Here is a 15,901-nt window from a genome sequence, read left to right as displayed (position 1 = left end):
ACCACGGCCACACATGAGGGCTTCAAGCACACCCATCCTTCCTGCTGCACCCCGGGGCCTCAAAGGAAGCAGGAAACCTGCTCCTGTCCCCTGTGCCCACCCTCGTACCTACCTCTGCAGGGGAGAGCCACGGGGCTGCATGGCCAGAGCCCCTCAAGGCCCCAGGACAGAAGGCCAGAGCCAGGCATAAGCAGGAGAACAGAATTTAAAGAGTTTTCGATGGGACAGAGGGGCTTTGTGGTGGGGAAACACAATGCAGTTGCAGCAGGAACCCCCAGGATGCTTTTCCTGGCTGAAGTGGTGAGACATGGATGGATCCCTGCCTCCCACCACCACGGGCCTGCCACAGGCTGATGGGTTCAGAGAACTTGGGGCACCTGTAAGAGCAACAAACAGCTCCCTCTACCCACAGTGCCAGGGGGCAAAACTCAGCCAGGGATGCTGGGTGTCCTCCCAGGCTGGGATGGCATCCCTGGCACAGGGCATCCCACCCTGCCTGCAGGGCAGGACAGATCAGACAGCGGAGGCAGAGACCCTTCTTGCTTCTGCCATCATGACACGTGGGACTGTTGCATCTTGGTCTACAAAAAGAAGACAGGCTTCTTACTCACTTTCAAATTAGGTTTTTAATTAAATAAATAACAGCGAGGGGTCTTCAAGGCAGTGTCACTTCACAGTGTAGGGCTGGGGGGCAAGGGAGAAGAGTCCAGCATTGGGCGGCTCAAAGTGAATGTGCTTTGTAAGAAGGAAAAAGAAAATCCCAACAAAAACCAAAACCAAACCTCCCCCCTCAGTGACTCCCCCTTCCCTGTCCCAGCCTTTTCCACCCCTCTGCCTCAAAGTTATGTGGATAAAGCCCACACTCGTGTTGAAAGACCCCATGCAAATTTGTAAACAACACTGAAAGACATAAAGAGATTTCTGCCTTCCCCAGCTCCTGTCTCCTTTCATTAGGGCTTGAAACAAACCAAAGAAAAAATGGTTTCAGAAAAACTAAGAATGTTCTCAACTGATGGAGGAGATGCCAAGGCCTGGCCCTCCCTGGGAGGGCTACCCATACTCTCACCCTGCCTCTTCTCCCTTCAGCCAAGGAGATTCCTCTTGTCCCCAGGAAAGGGGAATCACAGCCTGGGCAGTTCCACTGTGGAGCAGGCACTGGGAGCAGCTGGAGGGGAGGCCTCTGCCAACCACATTTGGCTGACAAAATGGTACCAGGTGAAGGCAGCTGCTTGTGCCTGAGGCTCAGCACCTCCCAGCAGTGCTGGGGACCAAAGCAAACCCCTGCTAATGCACACAGAACAGATTTGGGGCTTAGGAGATGAGACAAGGTCTAATCCTGCCATCCCGTGAGGCTGCTTCATCCTGCCTCTGTGCCCCACCTGCGGGGCTGAGCACAACTTCCCAGGGTCAGGTAAAAGGAGGATGCAGGCTTGTGGGTTTAGGTACCTGTCAAATCCACTGGCAGCAAAGTGCACAGTCAAAGCCCCAAGGCCTCTACCAAAGCAAGCAAAAGCCCTCAACCCAAGCCCCCTCCCAACTGCAGAACACGGCTGGAGGAAGGGACCATCTGCACGAGGGCCTTGCTCAGCAGGTGAGGGGAGAGCATTCTCTGCATGGAAAAAGGGGAATGAGAACACGTTGGATTTAAGCCAGTGGCAAACACCAGACCTGGAACACATGTGGGAAGCAAAGCAGCTCTGGACCCCAGCACACCCATGGACAGGCCCCCGTGGCTCTGCACGGCAGGCAGTACCTCCTCACCACACAGGGCTACCTGTCACCTCCCTGAGCATGGCACTAAAGACACACTTTCCTCTCAGAAAACAGTCTGCTTTGTGAGGGAGGGGCAGGGATGCCCAGGGTTGGGTGTGCTCCCCTGCCTGAGACTGAGCTAGCACCAGTGTCCCAGGCTTTGCACTCTGGGAGCTAAGTAACCTCATCCCTCTGCTGACAAATTGTTGGAACAAACTGGGAAGTTACAGAAGTTTTAATTTGCATTTTACCCTCTTGCACTGTGAGCAGGTGAGGATCAGGTCATTCCCCACCAGCAGCAGAAGTGGCAGCATCACAGTGCTCTGGGCCAGCATCACTCTGTGGCTCTAGAAACTCATATTTCTGCCCATACCAATTCTCCCTGGGCCAGCACTGCGTAGGAAGGTGAGAAGGACTCAAGTGCACACAACGCTGCTGCACCACACAGCATCCCCCTTCCAAGACCTGACGCCTCAGCCCAAGGGTTGGACCAGGCCATGACCCACCTGCAGCTGGTGGACAGCGGGCACCAGGAACACAGAGCTGCCTGAGGCTGGAAGCAGCAGTGTTTCTGCCTGTCATGATCCAGAGCTGTTGGGAGAAGACTGCAGTAAGTGACTCCTACTGCAACACACTGCCTGTGGGAGAAGGGCCAAGACACTCCTCAGCTTCCCTTGGCATTGCCATGCCCGTCTCTGCAGTGAACTGCCCTGCGGCCTGGGCAGGCTGTGCTTCCTGCAGACCTCCCGAGCTCTCGGACCCCTGAACTGCATCCTCAACATAACAGAGACACAGCCCTGTTCTCAAAGCATTTCTGCCCTCAGACTGTCCCACTGGGGCCAAGGGACACTTCCCCTGTCCTGAGGCAGGGACTCTCTGAGCAGCCTGGCGTCACCTGGGGTGATACGTGGTCAACAGAAGAGGGGGTGATGGACCTCCCCCCCCAGGAAAGCCAGCCATCACTCTGCGTGATTGCGTCAGGATACACTGGAGCAGAAAGGTGTTTGGTTTCACTGTAGCCTTGGATCAAGGAGGATGGAAAGACGGATTCTGACCAACAGCTCCAAACTGTCCCTACAGGACAGTGGAAGTTCCAGGATTTCACTCAGTCAGGTCAAAGTCCTTGCTGGGTCTGTGACAAATTTGTGACTGGAGACTTTCACTGTGACAGAGGCTCTGACTGAGCCACAGGTGCCGGGCAAGCCTGATGAGCAGTCAGGAAACTATTTACATCTCCGATGCCAATGAGACCAAAATCTGTGACCGATAAGGACACTTGCGCAGGGGCCACCACTGCCTCTGGGTCTCTGTCCAAATCCACAGGGCCGGCAATTAAAGGCAACCCCTCGTTAATGTCTGCAGGGAGAGTGAAGTCCATAGTTATCGTCTCACCAGAGCTCTGCAAAGTCTCCTGCTTCTCTGACAGTCCTGGTCCTGCCGGCGGCAAAGCAAAGAGCTCCGGCTCGGAGTGGGGGACAGTGTGTCGTTGGCAGGACGCTGGCACAGCGCCTGAGGACGTCTCCTCCGTGGGGTCAAAGGAGCAATTCGTCTCTGAGGGGGTGCTGCACTCGTAGCCCTGCCCTGACTCGCTGATGCTGCCCAGGCTGCAGGCCGTGCTCTCCACGCTCAGGGGCTCTGCACCACAGAGGAGGAAAGAGGACACAGCAAGGGAAAGAGAGCTACAATGAGTCCGTAATGCACAAACACCCGGGTCAACCCCAGCTAATCACAACAGTATTTGTTTGATGAAACAAATGTTTCTTTATTATAGCAATCAAGATCCCTGCCAGCATGTACCAAAGAAAGGCAAGATGCCGACTACAGATGGGAGGCCATCAGTGTTTCTATGGAAATTAAAGGAAACCTCACAGACACATTCCAAGATAAGCCAAATCCTAAATCCTATCCCCTCATGCCAACAACTCCTGGGAGCTGCCCACACAAAGCCTTCATCTGCAGTAGGACAGTGAGGGAACGAACCCACATCGGGTTCCCTGTGAGTCTTCTCACAGCCAGCTCTGTCTGAAAGCAGCTTGCACCCACAGCCCAACTTCTGGGGCCTTAACCCAGTCTCTGGAGGAGCTGCTTGTGTCAGTGCACTGGAAGCACCTTGCTCAGATGCCCAAAGTTAGTGTATAATTCTTTTGCTTTGGGAATGACCTAGGCCACCCCTCTGAGCCCAACACAGGAACGACTGTTTTATAGTCACCCCTGGTCAATGCAGAGACAGACAAGACTCTTCTGCTCACACCAAAACCTGCACAGGCTGGTATTTAATAGGGGGCAAGGTGAGCACACCAGCAAGGTGCAGGGAGAAGAGCAACAGTAGGATAATGGCAGCAGGAGAAAGGCAAAGGAGGGGCTGTGCCACTGACTGTGGGAGACAAGTGATCCCCATGGCAGATAGAACAAAAGGAAGTTACCTGTGCTCTCTATTGCTATCTGATCTTGACCAAAGTGAGCATTCAGGCAGCCAGTTGCAGAGGGAATTGGTGGGGAGCTCCGGGAACGACTGGTGTTTTCTACTTCAACTCCATCCAGGTCATTGTCAGTGAAATCTCTGTGGGGAAAGAGAGAGAGCCTTGCCACCACCTTCTAAGCAGAGAAGTGCAGGCAGGAAAAAGGGTGACTGGGATTAAAACCTATCAACAAAAGCAACGGGACTGTAGAGACATCACTAGAATGAATGTCCATCCCTTCTTGGTCTGCAGAGCCCAGTTTAGACTCTGCCCCGAGGAGCTGATGGCAGCATGGCCAAGACCAGCCCATGATAAATCAGAACAGGCTCTCTAGTTTCCTGGAGAGCTCTGTCCCCAGTTTTTCCAAAGGGAAATAAATGGTCAAATGCCCAGGAACATCCAGTTTCATGGAATGACTGCAGTGGGTCCGTAGTGTGTCAGCAAAGAGCAAGTGATGAGAACATATTTTCCTACCGTGGAAGAATTTAAGGTTTCAGGTATTTTCCTCTCTTGCATCAGAATTTTAAAAAAATCTAAGCCTTCATCTAATGTTTTTAATTGATTCAGCTTCAATATTTCATTTTGACCTTTTAAGACATTTCACTTTCAACCTTTTTGAAAAGATGTATTTTGAAAAGTATCTTCTGTAATTAGCATACATTTCAAAGGGAAGAATTTGCCTCAAAGGGCGACAGCAGGGAAATTAATTCAGATTCCAAACCATCAGAAATAGTGGGTTTGAATTTAAAAAGCTCCCTTCCCAAAACCTCATCAAACTGAGTTCTTTCCTTGAAATCAGCTATGAATCCCTGACCCCAGCCTTAACTTTTGTGGATGCATTTGTCTGAAACAAAACTATTTTTAACACAAGAAAGTATACATCCAAGCAGTGATTTCTTTATCTTCCCTCCCCACACCAACAGTGTTTGTGTTCTGAGAACATCCCGTGCATCCCTCCATCCTCCCACCCAAGAAACCTTCTAGAGAAGAAGGCGCAGTCTATTGAGCGGAGGTGCTTTGCAGCAGGAATCTTCACTGGGAGGTTAATATTACTAATTTTAGTGTGAGAATATTCCACGCACGTGGCTCCAGGGTGGAGGACGTACTTCTTCCTTCCTAAACGAGTCTGCTGAGTGAAGTAGTCATAGCGCTCTGATTTTTTCCACATATAATAATACTCCACACACTCGCCCACTGACCGGGTGCGGACCTGAGGAGAAACATCCCAGTCAGAACACCACGCATCGAGGTGTATCTCATGGAGCAGGAGCTATTTTCCCATTTAACCAGCACAGAAAATTAGGTGCATTACAGAAATTTATATTGCTATGGACACATCTATGCTGCAGAACAGAAGCACGTACTGAGATTTCCGAGGTGGCGATCGGCCAGAGAAAGAACTCCCCACAGTGCACAGCTGTTCTCACAGACCCGTGTGGGCCAGACATGTACACTCGTGCAGGACTTCCCTGCACTTCCAGCAGCAGCACACTTAGCAGAGAGAGCAAACCTGCATCCATTTTCACTGGCCAGCATCAACATGCCCACAATTAACCAGTGGTAGAACTGGACTCTCTGGTTCTGCCAACTCCCAGCACAGCAGCATGTCCCGTGGCCCAGCTCTCCCTACAACAGCATCTGCCATTCTAGAGGACCCCAGGGGACTTTACAAAACATCCACATGCTCAACTCACTCATTCACAGAAGTACTGCAAGGGCTGAGAGTTTGGAAAGAACTTTTGAGACTCCAGAAAGGGCTAATCAGTAATTAACTGACATCACTCATGCAGGTCAGTGGTGTTTGTGACTTCTCCCACCTGGAAAATAAGGCAGAGCAGGGCAGTGAACAGCCCATCACCTGCTGGCATGAGTCAACACAAAGCCTGGGACCGGAACTCGGCAATCCTGAACTCCCTGCATCAGCCGAGGCCCAAAGCACACCTCTGGTGCCAAAGCACCTGCCTCCTTCCCCTGCTCTCAGCAGAAGCTGGGGGGAGCAGCCTTACCTTGTTTGCTTGGATAAGGTGAAAGTTTTTCCCGTGGACCCTAAAGCCATGTTCAAAATTTCTACATTCTTCCTCGCTCCAGGCACAAAGCTCATCTATAGCAGAAAGAAAGAGGAATTGGAGATGTACAGAATCTAGAAAGAGTTGCATGTGCATTGATGTCTGGGGTAGAACCCATGTAAGGGGGGGTTCTCACCTCTGATAACCTTCACGTTGAACCGTAACCTCCGTAGTGCCTCTTCTGCATTGAAGTTGCATTTCACCAGCTCATACAAAGCCTAGGAAACAGAAGGAAATCACTCACAGCATCTACCTGAGCAACATACCACAAACCAGCCTGCTCAAGACTCACGTTTGTCTCATAAAACATATATTTCCCAGGAGCCACCTTGCTGCTAACCCCTGCTTGACCATCAGCAGAGATTATTCCACTTTTTAAGGCACTGGATTACAAACCCCGGGACTGGACAGATGCAGTTCCACCAGCAGCTCTGCAGATTACAGGTGTGCCTTTGTGTTCCTGGAGACTCACTTCCAGAATCTAACCAGGCTAACTTAGAGGAAACACAGCTGCTCTGATATGGTTGACCTGCTGGCTTTTCTAGTCTTCCCATTGGGAGGGTGACTGACCTCCTCACACCGCAGCTGGGCAGTACACCCTCACTTATCTGTGAGGCTGGAGCAGGGGGTCACTAGAATTAGACCTCATTCTGACCTCTGTAGGGTATGTGGCACTGTCAGGCAAGCACCACTTGGGTCTGCATGGGCTGCAGGAGCCACTGAGCTCACCTGTTCGTTGTCCTTCACCACCTCTCCCTCTGGCAGGCTGCTGCCGGACAGCTCGTCCCACTGCCGCTTCACAGCGCGGTACAGGAACTCTTCAACCTCTCTCTCAGGGAGGATGTTTGGGTCCCAAAGCAGCTGATCTTCATTCTCATAGGCTAACAGAAAAAGCACTGAAATAAGATAATCAAACAGAGAATTCTGCTGCTTTTGAGAAATGGTCTGCGTGGACATGCATGGGGGAGACAGAAAAGGGAGGAAACCTTTGCTTGGTACTCCAACCCAGCACTAGAGACGACAACCGTCTCTCAAGGCACTGCATGTTCCCCCCTGATTTTGGAGGCAGATAAGCTCTTTATACCCCTTTTAGGGCCCTCAGAACAGGCTCAGCTCACTTCCATTGCTTCAGAAGAGTTGGCTGACAAAGCTTTTGTTACCGTGTTCTCAAAGATTGTTGCTGTGATTAATTAATCCTGGCAACTAAAGACCCCTTTAGCTTTCTTGTCCAGAAGCTCAAGAAGCTGGCACTTGTACTACACCCATTATTGGGTACAATCTGCAAATCAAGGAACCTCTGTCTACTCTGCAGATATCCCACCAAATAAGAAACAGATCAGCTCCAGGGAGCACTGAATGACAGTAACTCAGGCTACCTAAGGAAGATGTCAGAGAGAATAAATCTGAGTACCTCCAGAAGGACATACCTTCCCTTTGGCTACAGCAGAGACGCCCTCCTCCAAACCTGTCACACCAACCCAGTTCTCACTGAGCTTCACCACTTCTGTACCTGTGTTCCCAGCCCTATTCAATCAGGCTCATTTAAGCCAGCTCAGATGTAGCTGTAAATTTGGGTGTCAGTGCTGAGAGGCACCAAGTCTGGAGACACAGGAGTGGTGATCCAGGGCCAGCAGCCCCACACAAACAAGGCACAAAGAGCAGGCTGTCTTACCTTTTTGCCTGTGCCTGTTTAAGCGGAGGATGGGAACAGTGGCCTGGTACTGAGGTCCAACCATGATCTCCTGAAACACCACCACAGAGAGGCGGGTAAACTGAAATGGAAAATGCTCCGTGCAGACTGCACTTCATGAGTTAGGGACTACACCACCACGAGGCCGATGTATTTACTGGTAGCCCCTGCCGTCACTATTATTTCTAGTGAACCCTGGCTATTTTGTAGAGTAACTAAGAAGGTTTACTACCAACCAGATCATACTACGGTGATCCTTGGCATTTACATAGTTTTAATGTTAAAGATCTGTGGCAAGCAGCTAAGGCTGGAGATAAAGCTTTTTAACGCAAAAGATTTCCTGCAACCTTCACAGCCAGGATGAATTTGGGAGCCTGCTCCTCTCTTTAGTAAGATGGTTCCCTCTCAGTAAATCCTGCTGGGAATATTGCATAGCATTTCACCTTTATAGGGCTACAGGCTGCAGATTTAATTTACTAAGGCACAACAGATTTCCCATATCTGAAGCAGAAGATAATTTCAAGATTGTATTAAAAACCCCTCTTGTGACCCACATCTGCCACTGCCATCCACAAAATGCAAGGCACAGAGCAACAGACTGGGGAAATATTACGGTGCTTTGGTGCCACGCTTTCTTCAAACTCAGGAGCACTGTATGAGCTCCCCTTCCCAATGTGCTCAGGTCATTTACCTTCTTACACTCGTTGGATGGGATGGAATCCACCTCTGAATCCTCAGCCATGGAGGAAGCACATGGAGATGAACAGGGCTCTTTGTCTTCATCAGCAAGGAAGTTGTTTGCTTTGTGGGAGAGGAAAAGATCTGTAGTTATGAATTTTTTTTTCTGTTGCTCTATGTTCCCTCTCCTTCCCTTCATTTTCTGTCCTAACATTCCTTTCAGCATGGTCTGCAGTGACAATTTACCTGTATTTTAATTTTCTCACTTTAAATAAAAGAATTTGTACACTTGCCACTTGGGTGGTGATGGTCAACCTGGGGAACTCAAACTCTTTCATTTTGCAGGATAGGAGAAGGAATAAGATCACTTCCTGCTGAGTCCCTGTCACCTGCTTTGGCTTCCCACATATTCCAACATTTAGGAACTGCCACAATATATCACTCCACTGGTGCTACTGAATTTATTTACTTGTAGCGGTGTCAGAGGAGGTACTGATCTTTCACACTGTAATTACAGCAGGTAGCAAAACAACTCCCACTTTCTCAGTGTTCTGAGTTACAGCTAAAGACAATTCTCCCCTCATGCCACTGCTCATCTACACTCCATGCTGTCCCAACCAACGCCCAGTAACGCCACTGCCATGCAGATTTATGGACAGTCCCCAGAAGGGAAGTGGAAAATCTGTTGTCAGGAAACTGACAAAATAAAGAAAACCATTCTTGCCCTCCCCTGCATTTCCCGACCATCACATGTAAGTGAACAGCAACTACTTAGGAACTATGACACATACAGCCAGGCTGGTTTGGGAATAAGTCCGACGCATCGTGGGACGTGACGGATGGAGTCAGATCGTCAGCTGAGGACTGTGTCTCCTCCTCTTCTTCCCCTGAAAGCAAATCCTTCGCTATTTGTTCCTTTTAACAACAACAAGAAAGTGAAAAATATTTTTAAATTAAGAAAAATATATGAGGGGGAGTGAGGCCTAGAATAAAGTATTTCTAGCCAAGAGTGGCCACATCCAGAGATCTCCTCACCCTCCCACAGCTTGTCCAAAGACAGATTCTCTCTCACATTCCCCACCACACCCAGATTATTTTCCCTAGAAGCACTTTTGCAAGGGTCATGAGTGGCTACCTATGGAAGCCAGAGAGGATGAGCACGGCCCTTTCTGTAGAGCTCCACTCATAGCAAATATCTCAAAGATCCTGAGAGAAAAAAAGAAAAAAGCAATTTCTACAGACTTTAGCCAGAACAGGAGGAGCCATGGCTTCACCTGGGAAAATAGAAACCTTCCCTGGCTCTCCACAGATCCACAACTATGTGCAAAGACTTGCAACCCAAGTTCCATAAAAAGTTTTTACCGAATTCTTTTTAAAACAGATATTCTTTCTCCCGTCTCTAAATGCTTTACATTCATGTTTCTACACATATGGGACACCAGACCTAGGCAGGCCCTTCCCCTGGCATTGGTCAAACCCCTCTGAAAAGAGCTCCTCAGGCCCCTTGAGCTCCAGCACAACACAGTAACCTGCAACAAACACCGAGGCAAACAGCAGCTCTCACCTTATCCAGAGTCATATCAGGGAGATTTGGAGTGATGTCATTGCTCTCACTGTCCTGCTCGGAGATAGGATCAGATGCCTCATAGCCATACAGTGCAAGCAGCTCCTCAAATGGCATTTCACTGCTCTGAGCAAGAGGAGGACAAAGCTGCATCAGGAACAGAACAACCACAAGAGCAGACCACCAGCTGTACGAACACGGACACACGGAGGGAATCAGGGCAGCCTTGGGTAACGCTGCACGACTGAGGCAGGGTCTGTCAGGGCCCACCAAAACCTGTTCCTCTAAAGGTATGGAAAAGCCAGGAACTTTCACCCCAAAGCAATACAGTCTAGGGCATTTTTAAAATACATTTCTCTTTTATATTAGATTTCAAGCTGGTGAAAAGGTGCCAAACTGCACATCTGTATTTAACCAGAGGAAGGGAAGGAGCAAATCCTTGTATTAGTCTTGTGTCTGGCCTGAAGAGACACTCCCTGTCACCAAGAACATGGTTTGTGTTCCACCAAGGTCTCTGTGGGACCACCCACAGCAGCACCATGTCAGCTTATCTCTGTAGCTCCTCCACTGTGAAACACTGACCACAGCCCCAGCAGCTGATGGCTCTTCACCAAGGTGAGCCAGGACCACCTGCCAGAGTAGCTACTTGGCAGAGGAAGGCTTCAAAATTCACTGCTGTCGTGTGTCCTCAAAACCATTCCTTCCTATCCAAATGCAAACCTGACTCATTGCTGGGTGATCTGAGCCCAGTGTGCTGCCAGCTGAGCGAGTCAGGGCTTCTCACCAAGGTTTTTGGTACCAGTACTGTAAAAGCAAACAAGCAAATCCTGCAGGTAATTTCCCTTCCCCTGCTGCCTTTACCTGAGAGGCACTGAAACTCTTCTCCAGCTCTTCTAAAGATTTCTGCTTCTCCTGAGTATCATCGTCCTCCCTTTCTTCCCGTACACCGTAGTTCTGTGAAAGGATCTCTGCCAGGTTCAGTCGATGATCAGCTGAGCCCATTGACACAACTGCAGGAATAAGAATTTGGATACTAGCACCCCACAGACCAAATCTTGAGATGCAACAAAGCCAGGGATGATCCCTTCTTATGTGTGTGCAGACATGATAAACCAGAGGAAGAGATTAGTCAGAACGGAGTGAGGGGGACGGGGAACACAACTGGCAGCAGTCACTCTGCCAGCACAAAGCCTGGTTCTCTGCACATCCGAGTCCCACAACTGACTGGAAGCTGAATCTGAAGGTTTTCTGAGTATTTGTGTCTCTCCTGACTGGATTCACTGGTGTCACAACACGTGAGCACACACTGCAGCTTTTCCTTCATCCAGGCATTTTTAGGGCAATTACCCCTTATTCAAGAATGGGCAAATGGACATCTGTAGGAGCTTTGGCATCTTTAAGCCTTTCCTTCTCTGTCAAATGGTATGAAAATCAACCAACAGGCTCGGGAGGTGCTGGAAGGAGAAGGAAATAGACAGGCTGATCACAGGAACCTTGTTTCCTCTGGAAACTAGACCAACAAACAGAGGCATCTTTGACCTGAGGTACCTGCTGCACTCTGAAGGGCGGGCTCTCCAGGACATAGGCTGCGGGCTGGGTATGGGACCACCCTCGGGCTCTGCCGGCCAACTGAGGCCTTCAGGAAAAGAGAGGAACATGGCTGAGACAGCTCTTCTTAAAAACGCAACACCCCTCCATCCACTCAACCCCACCAACAAATGCAATTAAGTTCAAAGCAAAAGTTACCCAACCCCCTGCAGGACAGTGCTAAGAACTGTGCTGTGCAAAGAGAGCTCATGAGGTGTATTGAACAGTTCTTTCCAGCCTGCTCTCCACTGGCCTCCTCAGCTTCCCCTTAGTCTCTGACTCCATAAGGATGTGCTTCCGTTTCATCCATTTTACCTTCAGCACTCCACTCATTACTTATCCTCTCACCAGTTTAAGACCTGACCTTCATGAGTTACATCTTCCCTTAAAAGAAGGACCTGGACTCTCAGCTGTTATTCTAAACACACACATCATGTCTGAGCACAGCATTTTTAGGGACTGACCCTTCAGAGAGACAGTCCGAAGCAGCCGGCCACAACGTGCTGGCTTCTCCCTAACTCCTCACTGCACCCGGGCGTTCAGGGGGGTGAGCAGACACAGAGCTGAGCAGGCACTGAAGGAGTCTGGTACAGGCAAGGAGGGAGAGGCTGAGCCAGGCAGACACCGCCAACAGGCACCTGCAGTGTGGCATTCAGTGCTCAGTTACAAATTCAGGCAGCAGCATGGGCTGAGGCCTGGAAAACGACCCAGAACATCTGCTGCTCCTTGGGCTGCTGTGCATGGAAGTGCTGTTCATCAAATTCAGCTGAGGTAGGGAGCAAGCAGGTAAATAACCAAAGCTTTTGCGTGACTGAGAGCACTCAACTGTGGAAGAAAATCCCAGTGTCAGTCCCCCAGTCACCAATGACATCTCTGTATGATCCTTAGCCATTAACACTCTTGGCTGTACACCATCACTCCTCACTCACTCAGTGGGAGCCAGGACATCTACAATGCTTCCATACAAGGCTCTTACAACTTACTTAACAAGAAAACAAAGTACAGCTTCACATTAGAATTTATCCTCTAGCAGTAAAGCAAAGTATATATCAAAAAAGCCACAACAGACTGTGGGTTCCAAGTTAGTGCCTTCAGCTATCAACATACAGACTGCAAATTCCGTAACAATGAAGAAGATGCCTCCAGCCCATATGGTGCAGACACTGCGACTCACTGTCCCCAAGTGCCCGATTATTACCAGCAGATAACCCCCCCGGAGACCACTCTGGCTCCAGAGAGAGCCCAGCAACAAGAGGAAGAGTTAGAGGATGATGAAAGGAGAAGGGCACAGAAAGGATTCAGACAGCCTCCATTCTGAGGACGGTTATACCGGGAAATGTCTCCATAACTTGGGGAAGTGTCCATGTGCCTTTGCTGGGCTTTGCTGCAACGTGACCAACTATCCCTGTTGGATAAATCCGTCCAAGCAAGCAACTGTGGTTTCATGGAAAGGGTGTGGTCTACCCTTACTCCCTCTGGTCTTGGGCGATCTGCAGAACTCCCTTTGCTCAGACAATGATCCATCGATCGATGGCACCTCCTTGCCCAGGGATCACTAAGTCACTGCATGCAAAGGCCTCTGAAAACAAGGACTGAAGCTGTTGGCATGGATGGGCTGGCTTGAAAAGGTGTCAAGAATACTTCAGGAATGATGAGATCTCCTATTAATGACCACGTACTGAAATAAAGAGGAACAGCCACTATGACAGTGTGACAATTTGTAACCCATCCCAAGTTTATTTCTCTGAATCAGTAATGGAGCACCAGAACAAACGGGAATGCCATGAGCTGGAGCCACCACAGAATAACCAGCACTGCTGTGCTGGGACTGAGAAAACAAGTGACAGACAAAGCAAATGGCCCCTTCCATGCCCAAATTTAAATCCATGTGAAACTGAACAACCCCTCAGATTACTTACAAATCCAGAAGACCACGGAAACAAGTCAAAGGAATAGGACAGAAAGGTAGGTCTGGCTCAAAAACATAATGATGACAGAAAGAATATTCCTGACTGCACTGACTGCCGATGCCATACAACGTGGAGTTACTTTGTCTGAAGGTAAGTGCAGTCTGACACTTCAGGTGCAAGTGTCACACAGGAGGCGGAAACGCAACAGCATGGCATGAACCAGAAACACACTGAGAGTGGTTCTGGGCCAGGCATCACTGCTCTTACTGCTGGTGATCGATTCAATCACCATGAAAGGTCGCAGCAAGGAACTCCAGTTATTCTGACACTGCACTGTGATCCTGGAAACTGGCTCCTATGCCCATGGGGCATTTAATCTTGAGGGGAAAAAAGAGAAATTAAATTCCTACCATCCCCAGCACCGCTTTCCTCCTGCTAGTTTATGGTGCTCAGGCATAAGAGTAACTTTCCTCTCAGAAGTTACATAGAGCTTGATCAATTACTCACTCTCATGTTTGTATTTCTGGATGACTCCAGCACTCCCTCCCTACCTGTGGACTCAAGGTTTTGAGCACACGGATCAAAGCTCAGTCCTGGTTTAGGAAACATGGGCAGAGGCAGAGTCTGAGCTTTCTGCACTGACAAAACCATTTTCCAGTGCAAGGCCAATTGTGCTTCCCCAGAGAAAACCCTCCAGGCTGAAACCACTCCTGAAAAAAATGAGGAAAAAGAGGTTTCTCTTTCCATTGTTACTCCTTAATAACTAATGTGGTTTCCTGAGCCCGTCTAACACGTATTTCAAACTCAGTGAGAAGCATTCCTGGTTCCTTTGCCTTGTCCACACTCCTTGACATGGGGCCATTTTCTACAAACTCGAGCTGTAGCCAGAGAGAAGCAGCACAGATGGAACCAGATTCGTCCTGCAAGTTATGCATCTGAAAGAGCAAAGAATGAACAGATGACACGACACACAGGCCACCTCCCGCACTGCTCAGGAAGATCAGGGTCCCAGTCAGTGGCCCCAGTCAGGGCCCTGCACAGTGTCACAGCAGAGATGCCCCACAGCCAAACCTCACCAGTGACAGCTCCTGGATGTCCCCAGGACAGACCTGTGTGAGCCACAGAGGTGGAAGGTGCTGGGGCAGCACTTCGGCCCAACAACGTGCCCAAGTAACACTGGCACAAACAAATGCAGCAGCCTTAGTGCTCCACCAAAGGCCAAACTGTGGTGGATGAGCTGACAGACCAGACACCACCTTCCTCATTCATAACACTGAAATATCCTGGAAATGAAGCCCTGCCCCCAGAGAGATTCAAAATCCTGCCACAGAGCAGCCAGCTACCTCAATGTCTTCCCAGTACCCTTATTCCATGTCATGGTCACCATGAGGGTATCACGGTGGAAACGAAGTGTGGATGTGTCACAACAACCACTACAACAGGTCAAGGATATTTGAGGAACACGACAAGGCTCGATGAAGAATGGCATCACCAGCTCTAAGTGTGGCAGAACAACGTCAGAAACGTTTTGGAACAAGGCACCAAGACAAACACGATGTGGCAACAGGGGAGGCAGTGGGGGGTCCCTGCCTGGCCCCCTCATCGAGGTGGTGAGGACCATCCTGGCCACCCAGACCAACCGTTCCCACCACCCTTCCCAGCGCTCTGCCCCTACAACGGCCCCGACCTCCGTGCTCTCCCACTGCCCGGGCCTCTCTCGCTTCCAGGCTCCGCGAGCCCTTCCGAACAGCTTCGCACTCCCGATCCCGGCTCCAGCCACCCCACACCACCGCTGTCGGGCCCTGCTGGACCACAGCCTCGGGGCTCCCGCTCCGCCCCGACGCCTTCCCGTCCGCCTTCTCCGCCCCGCGGTCCCGCAGCCCCCGGCCCGGAGACCCCTCCAGCGCCTCTCCCCGGCCCCTCTCCCGCGGGTCAGGCCGCGGGGCTCCCGCCCCGCCGCCGCTCGCCCCGTCTCTCCGCCGAGTCCCGCCCAGCAGCCCCTTCCCCTGCCCGCTCCCGCCCGCGCCCCCCGCTCGGCCCCAGCGCCCGTCCGCCCCAGCCCGCCCCCGCATCTCGGCCCGCGGCCGCCCGGGGCCTCGGCGTCCCGAGGGACCCCGCCCCGCCCCATCACCCCGCGCCGCGGCCGTAGGACCCCGGCCCCGGGCGGGCGCGGCTCGGGGGCCCGGGGGTCGCGG

General features: G+C 50.8%; 1 protein-coding gene across 6 annotated transcripts in view; it reads right to left on the bottom strand.

Moving 5' to 3' along the window:
* Positions 1 to 607: 607 nt before the first annotated feature.
* Positions 608 to 15,901, bottom strand: part of MIER2 (MIER family member 2) — a 15,801-nt gene continuing 507 nt past the window's right edge. Inside the window, exons 2-13 of one of the 6 annotated variants that reach the window (XM_027664242.1) lie at positions 11,749 to 11,845; positions 11,071 to 11,219; positions 10,210 to 10,335; positions 9,437 to 9,560; positions 8,659 to 8,768; positions 7,950 to 8,019; positions 7,007 to 7,173; positions 6,414 to 6,495; positions 6,218 to 6,312; positions 5,294 to 5,421; positions 4,176 to 4,312; positions 608 to 3,387 (exon numbers count right to left, since the gene is read on the bottom strand). In XM_027664242.1, the coding sequence (XP_027520043.1) occupies positions 2,912 to 3,387; positions 4,176 to 4,312; positions 5,294 to 5,421; positions 6,218 to 6,312; positions 6,414 to 6,495; positions 7,007 to 7,173; positions 7,950 to 8,019; positions 8,659 to 8,768; positions 9,437 to 9,560; positions 10,210 to 10,335; positions 11,071 to 11,219; positions 11,749 to 11,845 (1,761 nt within the window). In that variant the 3' untranslated portion in view covers positions 608 to 2,911. Of the gene's footprint in view, positions 3,388 to 4,175; positions 4,313 to 5,293; positions 5,422 to 6,217; positions 6,313 to 6,413; positions 6,496 to 7,006; positions 7,174 to 7,949; positions 8,020 to 8,658; positions 8,769 to 9,436; positions 9,561 to 10,209; positions 10,336 to 11,070; positions 11,220 to 11,748; positions 15,534 to 15,901 lie in introns of those variants that run through there. The other 5 variants (XM_027664245.1, XM_027664243.1, XM_027664244.1 and 2 more) reach the window with 5 other exon arrangements.

Source organism: Corapipo altera, unplaced genomic scaffold (genome assembly GCF_003945725.1).
Source record: "Corapipo altera isolate COAL_440 unplaced genomic scaffold, ASM394572v1 96, whole genome shotgun sequence".
Lineage (NCBI taxonomy): Eukaryota > Metazoa > Chordata > Aves > Passeriformes > Pipridae > Corapipo > Corapipo altera.
Note: the sequence above shows the minus strand (reverse complement) of the source record. Positions and strands in the feature narration are given on the sequence as shown.